This window comes from Fukomys damarensis, unplaced genomic scaffold (assembly GCF_012274545.1).
Source record: "Fukomys damarensis isolate Sample0158 unplaced genomic scaffold, DMR_v1.0_HiC HiC_scaffold_29, whole genome shotgun sequence".
NCBI lineage: Eukaryota > Metazoa > Chordata > Mammalia > Rodentia > Bathyergidae > Fukomys > Fukomys damarensis.
In genome coordinates this window covers 25,199,236-25,221,621 of record NW_022900941.1, presented here as the reverse complement: position 1 = coordinate 25,221,621, position 22,386 = coordinate 25,199,236, and the positions used below count along the sequence as shown (strand labels likewise).

At 37.2% G+C, this 22,386-nt stretch overlaps 1 protein-coding gene across 1 annotated transcript in view; it reads right to left on the bottom strand.

Annotated features, from left to right (window-relative positions):
- Arhgap15 (Rho GTPase activating protein 15) overlaps positions 1-22,386 on the bottom strand; it is a 594,167-nt gene that overhangs the window by 119,058 nt on the left and 452,723 nt on the right. Inside the window, exon 12 of the mRNA XM_010620947.3 lies at positions 21,394-21,528. Within this exon, the coding sequence (XP_010619249.2) occupies positions 21,394-21,528 (135 nt within the window). The remainder of the gene's footprint in view (positions 1-21,393; positions 21,529-22,386) is intronic.

Here is a 22,386-nt window from a genome sequence, read left to right as displayed (position 1 = left end):
AAAATAGGATTATTTTTGCTATGGTTTGAACATATCCCTCAACATGCATGCATCAGAAACTTCATCCTCAGTGCAATGGTGTGGAGAGATGAGACTTGGGAAAGGAAATTAAGTCAGGAGGCCTCTGTTATCATGAAAAAGTTCATGCCCCTACTCTTGAAGTGAATTTCTGACGGATGAATGAATGAGATCAGGTCCTTTCCCTTTTCTTTTCTCTCTGTCTTTCTCTCTTTTTTCCTCCCAAATGTGCACAGTCTTGTCCTACCAATTTCTGCCATAGAAGATGTGAGAAAAAAGTCCAGGCTGATGCAAGGCCTTAACTTTGGTTTCTTACCCTCCAAAACTGTAGGAAAAAAAATCCGTACTTACTCTTTATAAATTAGCCTGGCCTCATGTTTCAGTTATAGAACAATAAAACACACAGAGACAATACTGTATATACTTCATTATGCTTATATGAATACTTATTGGCATTTTACCTTGTGAAGTAATATTTTCTATAACACAATTTAGTAATTTTATATTGTTCATATAAAATGGTCATGTTTTAACCTTTCCAAAATTGGGACATGTGTATTAATTCTACATTTTCCACTATTATATATAATACTTTGTGGGTCAAATTTGTACACATGTCAAAAAATTTCCTAGGATAAATTTCTAGGTATGTAATTCCAATACAAAAGTATGTATGTTTTAAAAGTGTTTGAAATACATAACCAACATATTTACCAAGAATTTTGTTAGAATTCCAATTTTAAGTTAACTAACAGGGTTTGACCTGCTATGACCTTCCTAGAGAATTTCATCTGTGGCCAAGTGTTAGATCCTAAACAGTCCTTCACAACTATTTCTATTTTCTTCAATTTCTACCCTCATAGCATGCTTTCACTATGTGGAAATTGTGTCTTTTGTTAAGGTTATTAAAATTTATTGGCTACCTTCCTTGCAGTTTGCCACCAACCTTAGAGAAAAGAAAACTTCAAAATAATTAATCTCCTGAAGTAATTTTTGATGAGATGTAACATAAAAGCTAAAAACCTGTGGCAGGAAAATGCTATTTTTCTGTGTGATACCTTATTCTGGCCATCTGTTGAACAAATATCTGGTTCCAAATAGTGTCAATTAAAATGGATGACAACCTTAACTTTTACTTGTGAATATCAGCAGGACGAACACTGCATTGCATGTAGTTATCTTAAGGCAACGGAGATACCTCCAGTCTTTACTTGGATGTACAGAAATTTTTGTTTTTCTCCTTTGCTCACTGTCTCTGTTGTTCTGTACCCTCTCAGAACCCACGACACAGAATGTTCACTGCTAAGCAAGCACATAAAGTGCAAAACTGCTTAGCATTGGGAAATACACAGCCTGGTGCCAAGAGGGGTGTAAATGTAGGAATTGGACCCTCTTATGGCCAAAGTGAACGCTGTGTAACAGAGCACGCAGGAAAGGCCTGTGGGTTGCTTTGGAGCTAGAGTTGTGTTACTCTCAGAGAGTGGAAACTTTGTAAGGGCAGCTGGAACACTAGATCCTAACAAAAAGCAATCGACTTCATCCTGCAAAGGGAATGACTATTCACATGTAGTCCTGATGCCACTGACACAAAAACCATGACAGTGGGAGTAGGGAAGTAGGAATTTGGTGGCAGATGGTCAGGTCTGCAGGAAGTGTCCATCCAGCTTTGCTTGGCCCATATTTTGAAACAACTAAAATCAACACTTAGTGTCATAATTTATAAGCATATCATTATCAATAAATCAGAATCCTGCAAACAGCCATGTTTATTATATTCTTGTTGCTTAATATTCATGACAATAATTTATTTTTATTGTACAGTTTCACTGTCCTCTCCACCACGGCTCTGCCTTCAAGTCTGGCAAGTTGTATTAGCAGTTCAGGTAACCCTTTCAAGGCTGCACAAGTTCACTAGCCTAGCAAAAATATTCTATTTGTTGATTTAACCTTCCTCTTCTTTTCTCATAAGTTTTTCAACTTCCAAGATGAAGTCTCTGTAAATTATGTGTCAATACCACATAGAAAACACAAAGACTATTGTCTATGTCATCCTCTGACAATAGCTGGGTAACAGAGCTCATAAGACAGATAAGAGAACATTTGGAGACATGTGAGTAGTCAGTCCTTAAATTTACTGTCAGCAAAATGGATCAAATTAAGCAACATTTCCACCTCTCTCATTCTCCTAGTCACAATCAGTTCTTTCAGCTCTCACTTCAGCAGTTCAGGATCACCGCTGCTAATAACTATGGATTATTCAAGAAGGAATTGCAAGAAATAACCACCATAGAGTACGGAGTTTTTGATATTCACCTGGTGCTGGAGTTTTGAAGGTGAGTGAGGCATGGCTCTTACATAGAGATACTTAAGATTAAGGGAAAGAAAATAGTCTTATACTGTTCTATATATAGACATGAGACAATTCATACTCAGTTTCACACTTAAAAACTCAGTAGAGAAATTTTACAATTAATGGCCAGGAAAAATTCAAGCCTGAACACATATAAGCCTGAAAAGCCAATTTTAATTTAAAAAATTCCCAATTAATGACTTGTATGATTTTAAACATTTTTTAAAAAGTGGAATATCATCCAATGTCGAGTAGACATAGAATTAGTATTTTAATTATAATTAGGCTCTTTTTGTTATGGGTTGAAACAATGAATTTATTTTTATAGTCTGTAAAAAATACTTGTAGAACATACTACACTAGTAAGTGATTTTTTTTTGTAGTTTCATCTTTTCTTTCTCTTCTTCCCTCTCCAACTTCCACATTTCTGACCTTACTCCTTTCTGTCCTTCCTTTTCTCTTTCTTTTTTCTTTTCTATTTTCCTCCCTTCCTCTCCCTCCTTCCCTTCTCTTCCCCTTCCTTTATCCTCTCTCTCTGCCCCTCTCTCTTTGCCTCTCTCTCTCTGCCTCCCCCCTCCAGCCCCCCCACACCCCAGAATCAGAGATTGAACCCAGGGCCTGTGCAGGTTATAAGATGGATATAAGTTATATCCAAGGCTTTTTGTCACTTATTAAGTCACTAAGGTAGAATTCAAACTTATCCAGGTAGAACTTAAACTTACAATTTTTCTGTCTTATTCACCTGAAATTACAGGTGTGCCCCACTACTCCAGGCTTCTACTTTTCAATTAAATAACATATGTGAAGAAAGTTACAAGAAACTTCACTATAAATCAGGAGTTGTGACACATACATGTAATCCTAACTCTTCAAATGCTGGAGAGGGGAGAGTTGCAAATTCAAGGCCAGCCTGAGTAACATAGCAAGACTTTGTCTCTGTCCTCCATCCCCCCAAAGATTTCATGATGTTATTCCATAATTCATTTGCTGGGAATTGTAATAGGGACACAGTGCCTTGTTTCTACTAACACTTTAAGTATTTGAAATGCAAAGAAGAGTTTATTGCTAATATAGTTGTTGTTTTCTCCCAGTGATGCATCTTGCCCAAACTAGGTGCTCTTAGCAAACATTCCTAAACAATAAATTAAACGCTTTTTACAAATACATTTACATATCCTCTGACCTTCTCCATCTGGTAGGTGTGTTTCAATTTCACTGATGTGGTTTTAAACATTTTTAAAAAGTTTTTCCAGTGACCTAGGCACAGAAATAAGGACTTGTAATGTTGCCTTGGATACAGAAAGGAATAAAACAAATTGTTGAATTTGTTTTAATTTGATAGTCAAGATAGAAGCTTTTCCTAAATGACTAATGAGGTTTTGAGACCATATGTATGAGCAGAGAAAGTCATGCGTGTTCTATTTGGCTTCCCCTCTTCTAGTTCTTCTTAATAACATAATCTATCTGAACTACATCTAAATCCAATTACCACGTTTCTGAGTAGATACTTGTCATCATTTTGTCCAAATTAGGCCAGATCTAAAGGTATGGTTAGGGGTAACAGCTTTGAAATCTTCTAATTTGAGTTTAAATCCTAGCTTTACATATGGTAGCATATGGTATATTGTTTAGTACTAATTAGCCTCAGTTTCCCAAACAGAATTAATGGAATAATAATAATATTGGAGTGTAAAAATTAATTTAAGTGCAGAAATACATATATACCATTTGGCTATTTGCAAATGAAATAGTGTAAGTTTAGTATAAATTTCAGCTATAATCATAAGACAATTTATATCACTGTAAATTTACAACACAGACATGCCTTGGAAATTTTGTAGGAACACCAGACTACCATAATAAATCAAATATTGCAAAATCACTGGTCATAAGAGTTTCTGGGTTTCTCAATGCATATAAAAATTGTATTTACACTATACTGAAGCCCAGTAAGGACAACAGCATCGTATCTAAACAATTTATATTCATTAATGTAAAAATTTTTATTATGAAAAATGCTAATGAATATCTGAGCCTGTCTTGGTCACTTTCTTGTCATTGAGATACAATACCTGACATGTGACTTTAGAAAAGATTCTATTTTGGCTCACAGTTTGTAGAGGTTGGCTCCACAGCAGTGTAATGTGGTGGAGGGGCATCACAGCACACAGGAAGAAGACAGAGATTTGCCACAAAGGTAGTTAAATTCTTCCAGGTGACCGGCATTTTCTGACCAAATCTCACAAGTTAAGAGCAAATCAGGTCTAAATCCCACAATCCGGCCTCTTCCCCAAAGCCCTGCCTTGGAGTACCTGGCCCTTGTGAGTGACGTCTACATCGAAACCATACCAGAGCCTTGACTAGGTCCCAGTCCTCTTGCTGATGGAAGCACTTGCCTTCAAGTTGATGGCTGCTGACTGATTGGGGTGGTGATTGCCTAAGGTTGATGGCTGTGGCAATTTCTTAAAATAAGACTACAATAAAGTTTGTCATATCAATTGGCTGTTGTTTCATGAAAAATTTCTCAGCAGCCCATGATGCTCTTTGAAAGCAATTTACCTACAACAGAACTGCTTTCAAAATTTGAGTCAGTTGTTTTAAATCATGTTATTGCTTTTTCTTCTAAGTTTGTGTATTATTCTAATTTTTTTGTTGTTATTTGAGCAGTGTTTACTATTTCTTCACCAGGAATAAATTCAGTCTCAGAAGACTACTTTCTTAGCTCACCCATAAGAGACAATTCCTCAACCCTAAAAGTTTAATTACAAACTTGCAGCAATTCAGTCTCATCTTTAGTTACACTGCTACATCTAGATTTCTTGCTATTTCCACATCTTTGTGTAGTACCACTGAGATCTTAATCCCTCAAAAATCATCCTGAATGGTTGAATCCAATTCTTCAAAACTCTGGTAAATGTGAATATTTTGAATTCCTGTCATGGACCATGAGTATTCTTTTTTTTTTTTTGGTACCGGGGATTGAACTCGGGTCCTTGTGCTTGCAAGGCAGGCCCCCAAACCGCTGAGCTAGATCCCTGGCCCCAACCATGAGTATTCTTTTTTTTTTTTTTTGTTTGGTACCGGGGATTGAACTCGGGTCCTTGTGCTTGCAAGGCAGGCCCCCAAACCGCTGAGCTAGATCCCTGGCCCCAACCATGAGTATTCTTTTTTTTTTTTTTTGTTTGGTACCGGGGATTGAACTCGGGTCCTTGTGCTTGCAAGGCAGGCCCCCAAACCGCTGAGCTAGATCCCTGGCCCCAACCATGAGTATTCTTTTTTTTTTTTTTTGTTTGGTACCGGGGATTGAACTCGGGTCCTTGTGCTTGCAAGGCAGGCCCCCAAACCGCTGAGCTAGATCCCTGGCCCCAACCATGAGTATTCTTTTTTTTTTTTTTTGTTTGGTACCGGGGATTGAACTCGGGTCCTTGTGCTTGCAAGGCAGGCCCCCAAACCGCTGAGCTAGATCCCTGGCCCCAACCATGAGTATTCTTAAAGACATTTAGAATGGTGGATTTTTTCCAGAAAGTTTTATATTGACTTCACCCTATTCATCAGAGGAATCACTCTCTATGGCAGCCATAGCCTTATAAAATGTATTTTTTAAACAATAAGACATGAAAATCAAAATTGCTCCTCAATCCATGGACTACAGTATCTATGTGTTAACAGGCATGGAGACAATGTTAATCTCATGTTACTTCTCCCATTGGAGCTCTTGGGGGAATATATACATTGTTGATAGACACTAATACTTCAAAAAAAATCTTTTTCCTCGCAGTGGTCTCATCAGTGAGCTTAAACTGCTTAGTAAACTATTGTATGAACAGATTTATTACCATCTAGACCTTGTTCTTCCATTTATAGAACACAGGCAGAGTAGACTCAGTATACTCTTTAAGGCCCCTAAGGTTTTCAGAATGGTTTGTAAACATTTTTTTCAACTTAAAGTCACCAGCTGTATTAGTGAGAGTCAGCCCATCCTTTGAAGTCTTGAAGCCAGGCATTGATTTCCTGTTTAGCGATGAACATCCTAGATGGCATCCACCAGTGCAAGGCTGCTCACCCATATTAAAAGTCTGTACTTTGGTGTAGCCCTTTTCACCAGTTATCCCAGCCGAATCTTCTGGACGACTTACTATAGCTTCTACATCAGCGCCTGCCCACTTGCACTTTCACATTATGGAGCAAATCTTTTTCCTTAAACCTCACAAATCAACTTCTGCTCATTTCAAAGTTTTCTTCTGCAGCTTCCTCACCTCTCTTAGACTTAACAGAATTAAAGAGAGTTAGGATCTTGCTGTGGATTTGTCTTAAGGGAATGTTGTGGCTGATTTGTGTTCTACTCAGACCACTAACTTTCTCCATATCAGCAATAAAGGACATTTGACTTTCTTAGCATTCCTGTTTTCAGTGAAGTAGCACTTTTAGTTTCCTGCAGGAGCTTTACTGTGTGTTCACAACTTGGCTGTTTGGCACAAAGAGTTCCTGTTTTCAGCCTATATTAGCGTTCAACATGCCTTTCTTAATAGAATTAATTATCTCTAGGTTTTGATTTAAAGTGAGATACTTAAGATTCTTCCTTTCACCTAAGCACTTAGAAGCCATTGAAGTGTTATTAATTGGTCTAATTTCAATATCACTGCATCTCAAGAAATAGGGAGCTCTAAAGAGAGGGAGCAAAGTGGGGAAAGGCTGACCAAGGCAGCAGTCATAGCACACACTTTTAATGATTATGTTTGTTGTCTTACATGGTTTAAGGTGACATAAAATAACTGCAATAATAACATCAAAGATCAGTGATGGCACACCACCATAATGGATAGGAAGAATAATCATAAAATTGAAATAAGTAAGAATTACGAAGATATGACAGATAGGAATTGAGCACATTTTGTAAAAATGGAGTCCGCATTTCACATTATCTATTATGTGAATTAGGAACAAAGGGGGCAAAGGGAAAGGGGAAGTGGGAGGGGTAGGGGAAAGGAAAGAAGGGAAGGATTGATATGAGAAGCTGAAAAAATGGAAACAGAGTCTTTGTAAATAGGGAGGGAGGGAGGGGTTGAGGGAGAGCAGGGACATGGGCGAAAATATAAAAACCAAGATAGATTACATAAAGGTACAGATTTCCAATGATGAATGTCATATTGTATACCTAACATGTACCAGTAAAATTAATTTAAAAAATTTAGTCCCAAACTTGCTGGCCACAGAGTTGTCACAAACCTTTAACTTGTACAAAAGCATGTTATCTACAACGTATAGTAATACGTGGGTATGGAAGACGCATTTTTCAGACTTGTAATGTCACACTGTGGAGAGGAAGGCTGAAGGGTTAGACTTAAGATTTACATAGTATAAAACTGGATTTGATTCTACTGTAGTCCTAAGACTCAGGAGAGATAAGCCTTCTGAACATGCCAAACTAAAAGCAAAACTACCCTCTTGATGTCACTGTGTTGGGAAGCTGGGGTCAGGAGAAGAATATTTCAGGGTTGTAGGAGCATTTCTGCATGAAGATCTAAAAAGTACATAAACAAGAGAGAGAAAGGGGAAAAATTGACACTTGGGACTATCAATTCAATTTCAATAATGCAGTTAAATGATATTAATAAAGTACTAATTAAATTCTGCATTTCCAGGAATAGAAAGATATTGCCGAGGAAAATATGTTGTGTTTATAAAATTGTGCACTTAAAACATTCCAATGAAGGATGATTTCTGCTCTGGACAGAATGCATCTAGGTTCTTCTAATGCATATGTGGAAGCCCAATTTCCCAGTGTGACAGTGTTTGGAGTTTGGCTTTTGGGAGTCATTAAGTTTGTCTGATTTCATGAACAAGCTAGGGCAAGGCACTGACAAGAACCTGACAGTAATGGTGCTCTGATCTTGCACTTCCAACCTTGGGAGCTGTGAAAAACAAAGTTCTGTTCTTAAGCCACCCAGTCTCTGCTATTTTGTTATAGTAGCTCCAGCTGATTGAAACAACTTCCAAACTAGGAGGGCATGTTCAGCGTATTATGACCGTCATGATGAAGTGTTTAGAAATCTTGCCTCATTTGAAGTTACCAAAAAGAGCAGAGAAAGAAAGGCAAAAACTGCACTGGGTCTGGGTGTTGTAAATGAAATTCTATCAAAATATGAAGGGGTTGCTGGAGAAAAATGCTGACTAATGTCTGACTCTGACTCATGGGATGATGTGAGTTTTCCAGGTTGTTTCTATGGTCTGTTTTTCTTTTGGTAGGGTATTTTTCCATACGCATTAAGGAGTCCAGCTTTCAGATACCCTAGGCATCACAGACTTGAATACAACAGGCAGCAACTTCTGAAGTGCTTCTGGGTTTAATATTTGCTTATGAACACTCTATATTCTCTGATTTAAAAAAAAAACTTTCACAACACAATAGGAAAGGATAGAAATTTCTAAGGAAGATTTCAGTGAAAGAATGGTTCCTTCTTAGGTGCTAATTAGATACTCAGAGAAAAATACAGGAAAGGCATCAAGGAACAATCTTGTCATTGTGTAGATTCAGGAGCCTGAAGGAGGAGCTCAAAATGCATTGCTTTCATTTGTTGGTGAAATGCACCTGCAAGTAGCAGCGCAGATGGATGGCACTAATTATGTCTGCCCATCCGTTACTTGGCAGGAGAGTGGGTTGGAGACCTGCAAAGGTCAACCTTTCACTTGCTGGCCAATTGGGGTGAGAAGAAAAGAGAGAGGGGCCAAAAGTTTTCTGATTAGGAAGTAACCATGGACTCAGGGCCTTAGGCATTTGACCTTTCAGGATCTTGATTTCTGAAAAATAAACGTGCTGTATGGAATGACATGGTGGGAGTAGGGGAATGTACATTTCAATGGAAGATTATAAATAATTCATTGAAGGAAGGCAATTTTCATAAGTATTCAATAAATTTTTGCAGTTCACAAATTTTGAAAAATAGATGTTTGCTTTCATCTTTCCTGCTGTGCTACTTTTAGTCTTAAAAAAGCACCGCAGCTTACTTTCTACAATAGCATATCCGTTTTCTATGTTTCTGCTTCTCAAAATGTAGGTAGGAAGTGTCTGAATCAATCCTTAGGGGAAAATTCCATTCTCTAAACCACATGGGAAATCTCAGCATGGAAATTCTGCTGTACCAACATGAGCATAATTTCCCTAAGAAGTGTATAGTACAGTAGAAGCTATCACATCTAAAATTTAACTGCAGTGCAATGAGGAGTGAACCAGATGAAGAAATGTCACATTTCAAGGAGTTCATGATAGTCCTAAAAGCAACTGAGAGAAAAATCCTTTTATTGACAGAGGTGGAGGGGGTAGATGAGTATGTGACTGAATATCAGAAGCGAGAATGTGAAAGATCTCTTGGGAGAATTATAAAAAGTCTACTTTCTGGAGACAGAACATTGTTATGCATGTCAGGATACATGATTAGCAAAGCTTCTAATTTCCAAACCTGGAGAGTTAGAGTTTTTTTTTCTGATGCCACTGTGAATATCACAGGTTTGGTACTCCTTACTAAAGGCAAGACAATCTCATGGAGGAGAAGCTGGATACACTCAAGGTTATGATTCAGAGAAAGTTCACTAGTAAAGAATCAAGTGGGGTTGTTCTCCTGCAGGACAAAGGAGAAATGTCATGAAATAAATAAAGAAAATGGGTTTCACTGGGTGATGAAGGAAGATAACATATTTCAATATTATCCTAAACATGTTTAGTGCTGTTTGAGAAACAAAATATAAAGCAGAAAGGGAATGGCTACATGTATTGCTTGAGATAATTTTACTAGTGAGAATGGAGAAAAATGTCCTCTGAGAATAGACCTTTACATTCTTTAATATAAAGGAAAGTCTGACTATACTTTGACCTATTAATACTAGTTAAAATTTACTAAATACTGTGTTCCAGAAACTAAATAAATGTTTTAAGATCATTTCATTTAAGAGCATTTCATTAAATTCTTAAAAAATCTCCATGAGGAAGATTCCTATATTCATTTTACATGGAAATGGAGGCCTAGAGAGATTGAGAATTAGCTTAGCTTTACAGGTAGTGAATGGTGGACTCAGGCTTTGAATGGAAGTTGTGATGTGTGATATGGGTAGAAATTTTAGCTTGTCTGATGAAAGTAAACCTCACTGAGAAGTTGGCGTGTGAGTATAAGCAGAGGCATGAGGCAAAGATCTTCACTGACCCTGAAGTATTCAAATAAGAGTTGGGAGCCCAGTGGGCTGGAATATGATGGACAAGGCCGAGAAAAGATGCAGTTAAGAGAACTTATGGGCAATATGATCATGAAGGACTTTTAAGACCCTGCAAGTCATTCGGCTTTTCTTCAGAATGAAATGAAATGAAATGAATCACACTCATTTACCTATCTTTACAATTAGAACCAGACTGGATTAGGTGAAAGAAAAGTTACTGGGAAAGTAGGAGAGGACATTTTTGTAGAGATGGGTCCCCATCAGTGTTGGGGTGAGGTGGGCAGAAGATGCTTTGGAAAACTATTAGTGGCAATCACAATACAGTGTAAACAAAGCAGGAGCCTCAATGAAGGATGAAAGGTCACAAACTCTTAAGTTCATTAGGATCTATTGCTCAGTGAAAACCACCACTCAAAACCACCATTAGAAAAATGGATCAAGATAACTTTCCTACAAGGTATTGAGAACAAACTCTGCATATCATCATCTAGTTTTAAAAAGCACAGTCTATTCAGGAGGAGTAGGGATGCTCAGGAAGCTGACTCATGAAGGCTGCCTGGCTGATTGCTCTGCTTGAAACATTTATTGCTTTGAAAACCTGACCTCTTAAGGACAGGAAAGAAAGGAGTACAATAAAATCAGTTTTAAGGAAAAGCAAAAAGACAAGAACCACAGTTTTTAATGGAGCTGATGCCTTACCACTCAATTAATTTCAGAGTCAATGCTTAATTTTAATTTTGAATTACCTTCTAGTTTTACTTATAAAGGACTTTTCATTAAGCCAAATGAAGTAGATGGAGGTCCAGTTGTTTATTATCTAGCAGTAAACCATTTCTACAAAAAGACACCTGTGTAAGCCATTTGGCTCTAGTCAACTTTTTTTTTTGCAATTTAATTATGAATATAATTAGAGTGAGTTAAGAGACAGGCTAGACATGAGCCATAAAATTTCCAGTTTGCTAATACACATAAAAACACACATACACACACGGAGAGAGAGGAAAGAGAGAGAGATAGAGAGAGAGAGAGAGAGAGAGAGAGAGAGAGAGAGATTAAACAGCAACAACAATGGAAAGCCCACCAAGCATTTGAAGATAGCTTGAAGTAGAAACTTTAGAAAGGGATTTCTGTAAAATTTACCTTTATTTCCATTTCAAGTTCCCTTGAATTTGTGCAATAGAGGATATTTTAAAAATTATATTACCTTTACATCTTTGATTTCTTTATAGTAAACCTTTAAACTCTGCTTTTTGCTTTCTGTAGGTTTAAGGCAATTTACCACTATTATGCTTTCATGTTTAGCAATATTTTTTATTTGTTTGTTTGTACTGGGGATCAAATTCGGGTACTTGCGCTTGTGAGGCAGTAGCAGTGGTTTTTAATACAATGCCTTACCAGTTCTGTTTCTTTTTTCCAAAAAGTGTCATCACAGAGCTGATGATATATTAGAAAAAGTTTAACCAAAGGGCAAAATAAAATCAACCGTAAAGAAAATATTCACAAAGATACTTGACTGCTCCCCCTCCAACTATGTATTGAAAGTATACTTTATAGGCAAAATGGCATGACGACCATATCAAAAAACTATGAGAACATGTAACTTGTACTTTCTGCCATAGAGAAATAGATTTGATTTAAATCAATTTTATATGAGGATGGTGATGCTTACCTGAGAACAGGCGCATGAGTTGTGTTGAAGGATTAGGCATGAGTTACAGTCTGCCTGTGGTGATTAACAGCCTGAATTTTACAACTGCTCAGTCAGTCTGATAGATACCACTCCTTACAATTCATTGTACCAAAAAAATGGGCAAGTAATCAGTTTTTACAAAACTGAGCTTTAAAACTATACTGGCTTCAAATGTATGTATGGTGGTAGCCTTTAAATAGAAGCCTTGGGTATAACATCATTATCTCAATTTATCTCTGGCTTGCCTAATCTCTAAATGACTGATACACACACATATATACACAATGTATATACATGCATGTTCATATGTAAAATAAACACAACATAAATAAAAACATGCTATATAGTACACATTTATATATACATAGATGTGATATTTACTTAGAGAAACTGGAAAAGATGAAAAAATAGATGGCATTGAAAATGTAGGGTTATTTTGATCAAGGAGTTAGCTTTGGTTTTGTTTGCATAATGGAAAATATATGCAACATTGTCTGAGAGTACATAAATGGCACATTTGGAAAGATACAATTAAAAAATTCAAAAGTGAAAGCTCATCTTTTCTAATGTGAGTACAACAGAGCTGAGATAAAGTCACCAAAATGAAATGATCAAAGAGTCCTGCCATAAGTGAGGTGTGACTAAGTTTGAGTCAAATCTCTAAGCCTGACCTCCACTAAAAAGATCTACATTCTGCAGATAAATGCATGAGGTAGATAGTTTCACAGTCATCTCAGTTTTCACAATTGTTTTGATTTGAGAGAAGGCAGATGAAAATGGATGATTAGTGTACGAATTTGTGACTCAGGACTGTAATGGCTGCTACCCATATAACCTAAGAGAGACGGTCATGTGCAGCAGGCCGAGAAATGACTTCTCAAACATGTTTGTCCCTTAATACTTGGAGCCTATGACTCTATCACTTCACATGGCAAATAGGACTTTGCAGTTTTGATAAAGTTAAGAATCTTGAGACAGAGAAATTATCCTGGAACACCCAGGTGTGTCCAATGTAATCATGAGCATCCTCAGAAGTAGAAGATGGAGGAGGAAGGATTTCAGAAAGTGATGTGATTATGGAGGAGGTCAAATTGATGTGGCGAGAGAGTGACTTGATTTGCCACTTAGGCTGTGAGGAAGTGGCCCACTACTCTGAGAATGCAGAGTCTAGAAATGGAAAGGACAAGCAAATGATTTCTCCTGCAGAGCCTCCAGAAAGTAGTGTAGCCTTGCCAACATTTTGATTTTAAATCCACTAAGACCCGTGTTAGATGTTTATCTTACAGAACTGTAGGATAGTGTTTTTTTAAAGCCACTGAGTTTGAAATAATTTGTTATGGCAGCCAAAGGAAACTAATATACACGTCATCTAGAAAACAGTGGTGCTAACTCAAAAAGTAGAAAAGTCTCAGGCTGAGTTCTCTGAAGAAGTTCTGGAAGCGAATATTCTACCAGGAATGAGAAAGACAAAAGGCTCTAGGAGGAGCCCTCTGGGGAGAACGAAACTGTAGAATTTAGTGTCAGAAAAGAGACAAAACATTCAAAAGAGAAAAAAAAAAGTAAAACAAAAGGCAAGGAAAAAGAAAAGCAATCACAAAAATCCTGGCAAGATGATTTCTAGAATAATCTACGCAGGAAAATTATAATCAGCAACAAAGAGGATTAAATGGAGCCAATTGTTTAAGCAATTTTTGAAGAGTAACAAAGTAGATTGTGTTTAACCGTGTGAGGAGTATTCTTTGAGCAGTGAAACAATTATGACAGTGGACTCTAGAAAAGAGATCTCTGCAAAATCACTTGGATAAACAGTCAACAATGTTTAAACTGTCATGCTAATGCAAATAGATATATTGTTGATTCATTTCCCAATCGGAAAACAATTAAAATCTCCAACAACAATTAAAAGGAAAAGGAGTTAATGACCAATGTTGCCCAAGAAAAAAAGAGAAGAAAGATGAAAGAAAGAAGGATATGCTTACCTTATAATGGGAAGAGTTAGCGATATTGCTGAATTTTGATGAAGCAAGACATATGTTTTAAATATATTATTTAACACACAAATATAAAAACAGAAAGATAAAATATTGGAGGGACTGAAATAGAATGCATTAATATTTCAAATCAGATAATTAAAGTGATCATCAAAAGTAGGACTGTTGTCTGGAGTTAGAAATGTAAGCTCTAGAAAAAAGTAGCAATGATAGAGTTAAATGAAGATTTCCCCTTAAGAAGAGGTCTGGGATGTGCAGTGATTGGCCCGATGGTCTGCTCTCCACTGTAGATGCTTCTGTAGGATTTTTGGTATGTTTTAATGTGATTCAAGTAAAAAAATAAGAAAGAATACTAATAACGTTAAATATTAAATAGGAAATAACATCGTTCATATCTAAATGAATTTCAAAAGGGGATAGGTGAGCAACTGATTATAAAGAGAGTAGAGTGAAATATTAAAAATATACTGGGAGAAGGCAACATTTAAAACATCGATGCCTTTAGTATTTAGTAATAAATAGGGAAACATTGCACCCTTGAAAAATTCTACCTTACTTTTGACCTAAAGCTCCAAAACTAAAATCTGTGACTTTTAATTTGATTCTAAAATCAGATCAAAAAAAAAAAAAAAGAGAGAAAGAACTGATTGCGGTCATATAGGCTGATTTAGGGACATAAAGGTCTTATATAGAGTGATATATAACAGATATTTGGAAATGGGTACTTATTCCTTGAGACAATGTGAAAGGACAGAAAGTTATCTGTGTTTTCAAGACTGAAGCAGAATACTAAGTCTAATGTTTTGTGAATTTGGGACTCCTCTAAAATACTGATTTCTTTTAAGTTCATTTATTGAGCACCTATATAGATAAGGACAAATTTACCTTTATTACTTCTCATAGTAACTTTGGGTTAGAATTAATTTTCACATAACCTTCCCACTTCTTCAACATTTCATGTTTTGTTGCTCTGAAGATTAAATGAGTAATTACCAGAAATGCCAATGTGTCTTTCTCCTCTCTTTTACTTTCCCAGAAACTTTTGGAAGTACTGATATCAAAGCAGAAAAGACATTGATTGTTTTCTTTGGATCTGTAAAGTTATCAAAATAAAAAAGATGGGAATAGAGATAAACAGTACATTTCTTAGGATTTAGCCCTACTAAAATCTCCAGACCCCTGCAGGCTGCTCACCACAAGACTACACCACCCATCATAAAAGTCTATACTTGTGTTTTTCTGTTGAGTTCACATTTACAGTGCAAATAATGCCTCCAGCACAAATCATTTTCAGGAAATTAAGTCCTTGCAGTCAGTGGGCTAAACCCCTACAAAATAACCTGTAGGTGACCCAGTGACATTGTCCTCAAATATAGAATTTCAGATCAACAACTATAGTATTTGGATTTTGAAATAAATTACAAAATCTGGTGCTTCTGTTACCCCAATGATTATCTGAAAGGGGATCACTATGGCAATTGCGGGTTCTTATGATATTAATTTTTGTTTTTGATCCAAAAAGAAACTATTTTAAAAAGTAAATGCCTTCTGTTCACTCTTTTTGGAATATGTAATGATGACTTTCAGACATATAATGAGAATTAAAAGTAATACAAACAGCACAAGTGGTCATTAATTGCTTGTCCTAGAAATAACATTTCCTTCTTAGATGGGAATCATTCCAGTTGGTGTAAAATTCCATTTGGTCTATTCACATTTTGACTTAGCAATGGAAAAGTAACACATCCCTCAGTTAGGGGCCAAATAAAAATCTCAAGCTTTCATAAATTGGCCTTTAAGGATTAGTGAAGAAGATGAGGGAAATGCTGTTATTACAGATAAACTGCGACATTGACAGGTGAGTATTTTGCTTAACTGAACAACAGAAACCACTTTAAGTATTTATACCAAAAGGGAATGTATTAGCCACTTTGTGCTGCTGGAACACATTACTGGACACCTAAAACTTAAAAGAAGAGAGGTTTAATTTGGCTCAGTGTTTCCAGAGATTCAGTTCATGATCAACTGATTCCAAGGCAGAAACATCAAAGTAAGAGGGTGTGGAGGAGTAAAGGTTTTTAGTTCCTTGCAGCTGGGAAGAGGAGCAGAAAAACATTTACAGAGAGGAAGAGACCAGAGACCAGATAGAAACTATGGCCACATCTCCATGACCTACACAGGCCTACCTGGAAGTGTGCTTCAGTAGTACCCTTGCAACTCCCAAGCCAATCAAGTTGACAAGTTTAACCATCACAGAGAATTTATTTGACGCAGAGAACTGGTTACCAACATGATGAAGAAGCTAAGAGTGAGGAAACGAAGCATTTAACCATGACAGGAAGTCACTACTTGGTCTAAGCTGGAAGGGGATAAAAGGACAGACTGCATCATTAAATGGAAGCTGACTTCAATGGTCCATCCAGTCAAAGCTGAAGCCACGGGAGTGTGTGTGTGTGTGTGTGTGTGTGTGTGTGTGTGTGTGTGTGACCTTTGGCGAAAAAATCCTCCTGAGGCAAATGGGTGAGCAAGAGCAATGGAAGAAGAATAAACTAATAAACTGGGCGGATTTTGCCTCTTCCTAACTCTTGCCACTGGCTTCTCTAGGCTGCCACAACTAGAAGCCAGCCCCCCAATGCTCCTGTAAAACAGAATTGGCCAGGATCACTCTTCCAATGGTTCAGAGCATAGACAGGGGGCAAGGATCAGAGGGCAGTGAGGGCCAGATCCAGCATGGGTAGTCGTGCCTCTGTGAATTAGCTAACTGGTTTACCCCTTTTCCTATAAAGCCAAAATCTATGAGTGGGTTTGGTGAATGTCTCACTATATAGATTTTATAAGACAGTGTGAGCTATGACAATAAAACCCAGTGCTCCTTCTAGATATCTATATCTATATCTATATCTATATCTATATCTATATCTATATAGATCTATCTATCTATCTAGATATACCCTTACAATTTTTAAAGTTTCACAACATCATTTCCCCTTTATGACATATTATATTTATGTGAAGACAAGAACAAACAAAAAGTTGCAAATTTTAAGAGTGTGAGAAAGCCTAATTCAATTCATGACTTTCAATTCCTTTAACACTAAGGATAAGGATTGTATCACCATGCTAATAGGGGCAGGAAAATGTCAGGCTAGTGTTCCTGTGATTCCAATGAGGAATTCCAAACCACAAAGAAATGGCAAAACAGGCCATTCCTAAGATCAGAGAAAAATGGAGGAATGGCATCACTGGATTTTTCCTGCCCATAAATTTTGCCAGTCAATGTCTGTACTCCTTGTTTCTCTAGTTTTGGTTTTTATGCTGGGGTTACCACTTCATTTAGGAGAAAACCATGCTCTGTTCTTGCCTCATATCTTGTTCTGAGGTACTCCAGTTCAGCCTTTCAACCCAGAAAATAAACTTTTGGCATTTCTTTTATTGAACTTTTTAACAGTCTCTTTAGTAAACAGAGGCAGTTGAATGATTGTTTCAAGTGCTCAAAAGATGACAAACTTCTTCTCTAGAAAGAAGACCTTTCCTGACAACTTCATCATGTATAATAGATCTTTTATTTTTTTTCCTTTGCATTCATCCAAGATTTTGGTTAGAGAAAAAGAAAAAAGAAAGGAAAATGTGTCAAAAGTCCATCGGTGCTAACTCCCTATGACAGGGATGAAGGAAAATACTTTAATAGTTCAAAAGTAGTAATGCCAAAAGCTCTCTATGAAAGACTGATTGTAAACATGTATATAATTGTTTAAAAAGGAGTTTTTAAACATGTTTAATGGGTACTTTTTATGCATACAGTACAGTTATGTTCATCATTGGGATCTTGTACCTTTACATGGTGTATCTTGGTTCTTATTTTTTCTCTATTTTCCTGCCCTCTCTTCCCCCCCTCCACCCTTCTCTATTTAGTGTAAAGACTTTGTTTCCATTTTTCCCTTTTCTCATATTTTTTCTCTTCTTTCCTTTCCCCTACCTTTCCCACTTCCCCTACTTCTTTAGCTCTACTCTTCCTACTTCATGTGATCAATTATACAATTTGAACCTATTTACTTACACTTTTAGTTTTTTCTATGCTCTTCTAAATTTAAGTGACAGTTTAATAATAAAGATGTAAAGTTTAAAATTTTTGAATTTTTTTTTTGTCCAACTGGTGCCAGATGGACTAAAAGTGTAACTAAAAGAAATAACTAAAAGTAGTTATTTCTACCTTGCTAAGGATATTTTCTTTGAGACAAAGCTTCAACATGCAGCTCAAGCTGGGCTTGAATTCACTGTGTAGCCCAGGCTGGCTTCAAACTCATGGCAGTCCTCCTGTCTCAGGACTACAGGTGTAAGCCACCACACTTGGCTTACCTTGCCAAGAATTTAGGTGGCCATTCTTCCATTACTTAAGGGTATTTAAACATGAATTGCAATCTAGAGTTTGCCTTGAGCTTAGAACACAAGAGCTAGCTTCATAGTTATGCAAAAAATACACATGTAGCAAACATATCTCCCCACCCAACATTATAACATCTTTTCAACCACATTATTCTGTTTGTCAATCCCTCTATTTTAACTATTAAAATGTAAAATTATGCTTTTCTACCTTAGTCAAGGCAACATTCCTGAGTGTTTTAGTTCATATGATATGCTATAAAAAGTACCATAACTTGGGTAGTTTTAAATAATAGAAATATATTTATAACAGCTGTAGAGGCAAGAAAATTCAAGACTAAGGCATCCACAGATTCAGTGCCTGGTAAGGGTCCACAGATGGCAACTTTCGCTGTGTCCTCACAGAGTGACAGAGTTGAGACATCTCTCTTGGGCCTCCTTTACAAGGACACGAATCCTGTCACAAGCGCTCTCTCTTCATTTTCTAATTACCTCCCAAAGGCACAAATACCATCACCAATACCATCACCTTGAAGGTTAGGATTTTAACATGTAAACTTTGATGGTGCATAAATGTTCATATCGCAGCCCTGTTTCTCCTTGCCTTGAACAATGAAGGAAAAATTCTCGTCTTCTCTTTCAGATTGCTTTCTCCAGCACTGATCATCTGGAGAAATACTTAAGTAACATCTTAAATTTTTAAAGTACTTCCTTTAGCAATATCTTATTCATTCTTACCATAACCCATTGTTTAGGTGCTGACAGAAGCCATTGCCTTAGCCATTGTTCCTAAGAGCATGCAGCCTTCCTCTGCTCTTCTCTGTTCAGTTCTGACCGTTCCTGCATCTCTGAAATTTTAACCAATTTGGACTTAAGTCTAAGAAATCCTAGAAAACATCCTATTCTTTATGGAAATTCAAAAGACATTCCCTCACATGAATTAGTAGGGCCTGTTTTCTATACTCAAACTGATGGAGTGGCTTGCCTAATAGCTTTGGAATTAGATGCCATAAAGTAAGCTTAAATACTAGCTACCCTGTGTCACAGACCCAAATCTGCTTATGCATGTGTCTTTCCAAATGAGATTATCACCATTTGACAGTATGGAGATCACGATCTGTCATGTATATCACCAACTGTCCACAATCACAGATAGGTGCCTGGAGTTGGATGCAACGGCACACATCTGTAATCCCGACACTCTGGGAGGCTGAGGCAGGAAGATTGCAAATTTGAACCCAGCCCGAGCAATTCAGTCACTTAATGAGAATCAGTCCCCAAAGAGAAATGATAGATGCCTGAATGCAAGTCTGTCCCATTTCCTACCGGGATGCTGTCCTCACATTATGAGTGGTCTGACATGTTTGTATGTGCCAAGGCAGAATGTAAGAATAAGCTATTATGGAAATGCATGCCTGTTTTTTGCCTTCATTTCTCCCTTTTAAATGAAGTTAGGAGAACCTGGGAACCATAAAACGTTGCTCCCACGGAAAAGTGGAATGTGTTCATGGAATGAGAAGTCAGCGTAAGGTGTGAGAAGCCCAGCTTCAGCTCCCACCCATGAGATTACTGTTACTACATTAGACAACAGCGGTGGAGCAACAGCAACATCTGCGATAGCGAGCAGACAATAAGCAGAAGACGGTGGGAGAAAACCCTCCTTATTCCTCATGATTTCCCTTTGCCAGAGCTTTAAACAAGTGTGAAGACTTTTACAAGTGAAAAACAGCACAAAGGGGCATTGAGGCTGTTCTCCAATATGGCCCCCAAATCCCTACGCCTACTAGTGGGAACCCTGCACACATAACCGTCCAAGATCAGACCTCCTAAGTAGAGCAGTTTTTCTAGGAGATTTTTCTCATTGGGACTTTAATTAAGCTCCTGCCAGGCATGCAAGCTTTTTAATTTTACCTTTCTTTCTTCTTTCTTTTTCTTTTTTCCTTATATCAGCTTGCTTGCCAGGAAACTTTTTCTAAGCTGTCACAGTTATAGTAAATGTACATGAAGATATTACATTTAGAGATGGACGAGTAATTGATTTTCTAAGGATCCACTGCAGAGATTTTATAACATACAGAAAAGATTTTATCCATTCATTCACTCCTTCATTTGGTGTGTCTATTTTGTGAGTCATAAAACAATAGAAAAAGCAGCTTCATGGAGTGTTCAGTGGCCACTGGTTAGTAAATGATATTACACACCCTCCCATAAACTTACCTCTCACACAGGAGAAACTTGCTATTGCTTAACTTGATGTTCACCATTTGTGGCTGTTTCACAGCATCAGTGGGTAAAGATTGAGTGAGCCAAGAGAACATGATGCCTCAGTTGATAATGTTACATATACTTAATGAAATGTAATATTTAATTGACTTAGGTTCCTTTTGAAGAGCCTTTTGTTCTTAAACTCATTGCAGTTCCGACAGTATGAAGGCAGGATGTTGGGTTGCAAAAGGTGACCCTTTTAAAGCAGAATCTAGGAGATGCTGTTTTCATTTGAGGAAACCTAGCTAAATTGGTCACCTTGAATATGATGCTATCTTGTCTGTTATGACTAATTTCTTTAAAAAAAAATCAGATAATATTGCATGAGCAGAAGTAAAACAAGCCATCAGAGCCACAAAAACTAAAATGACAGATATGGAACATTGGCACTATTATCTGTTCTCCGTGGTTGTTATCGTCATTATTATTATTTACTTAATAATTCTGCAATGTCATATTATTGCACCAACTGCTCTTATCTGTGAGGTACTTACTGATCGCCTCCACAAACTGCTCAAAGAAACTGTAAGGGAAGAGCGGCTCAGGCAGCTCCCGGAAAAACATCTTCAGTGCTCCGGTGACAACGTGGATGTCCTCCCACTGGCTGTCATCCAAATTCAGCGTCTCTTCTGGGAAAACACGAGGAGAAATGGAACAACTGGTTTTAATGAAACAATTACAAGACACTAATTATTATGTTAATGTTTGCCTACTATCATCAGCAACCGTTAACAGCCTTCTGCACCTAGAGGTTTGGTGCTGTGCATGGTTGTTTTTTTTTTTTCCCCCTCCCTTTTTCCATAGGAAGGGAACATTTTCAATGGAATACCATCTGTAGGAATGCAGCTAACAAAAAAACACGAGACACAAAGAGACAGTGCCATTGACACAGTATGTCAGACACATTTATTCCCATAATGCATCAGTATGAAAATTAGCATCACAGCGCAACACGATTCAAAGCTATTTGGTTTTGAGGCCGAGGGGCTACGAGTTGCCAATGATGGTCGGCTCAAGGGACCGGCCTAAAGGCCTTGCTGAGCCAACAGGAGACATATGCTAAACATGGCAATAGAAAATGAGTTATTGCTTTACATGTGTTAGCCTTGCTATGTACAAGGGAATAATGGGTAACACTTTTTTTTTTCCATTTTTGCCTGAATATAAAGTCAGCAAGGAATAGAATACTGAGTGAGAAAAGATATTAATTCTTTCTTACTGCTTCAAAAATATCTTTTTTCAGTTTTCATCTCAGTGAGGAAAATGTGCCCAGCAACAATATTAGACAGACCCCTGTTGGCCTATGTAGGCTATGCAAAGCTGTCAAAAATGATAACACACTGAAGACAAACTACGAGCGCTTACCAACTCTTTAGAAACAACAGAAATGTTTTCTTGAGAAGCTGGAGTGAGTTGAAACACTGAAATACTAAACAAAGTTGTTGCCAAAATGAAGGTTTCAGTAGAAATACAGTGTGCTGGGCAAT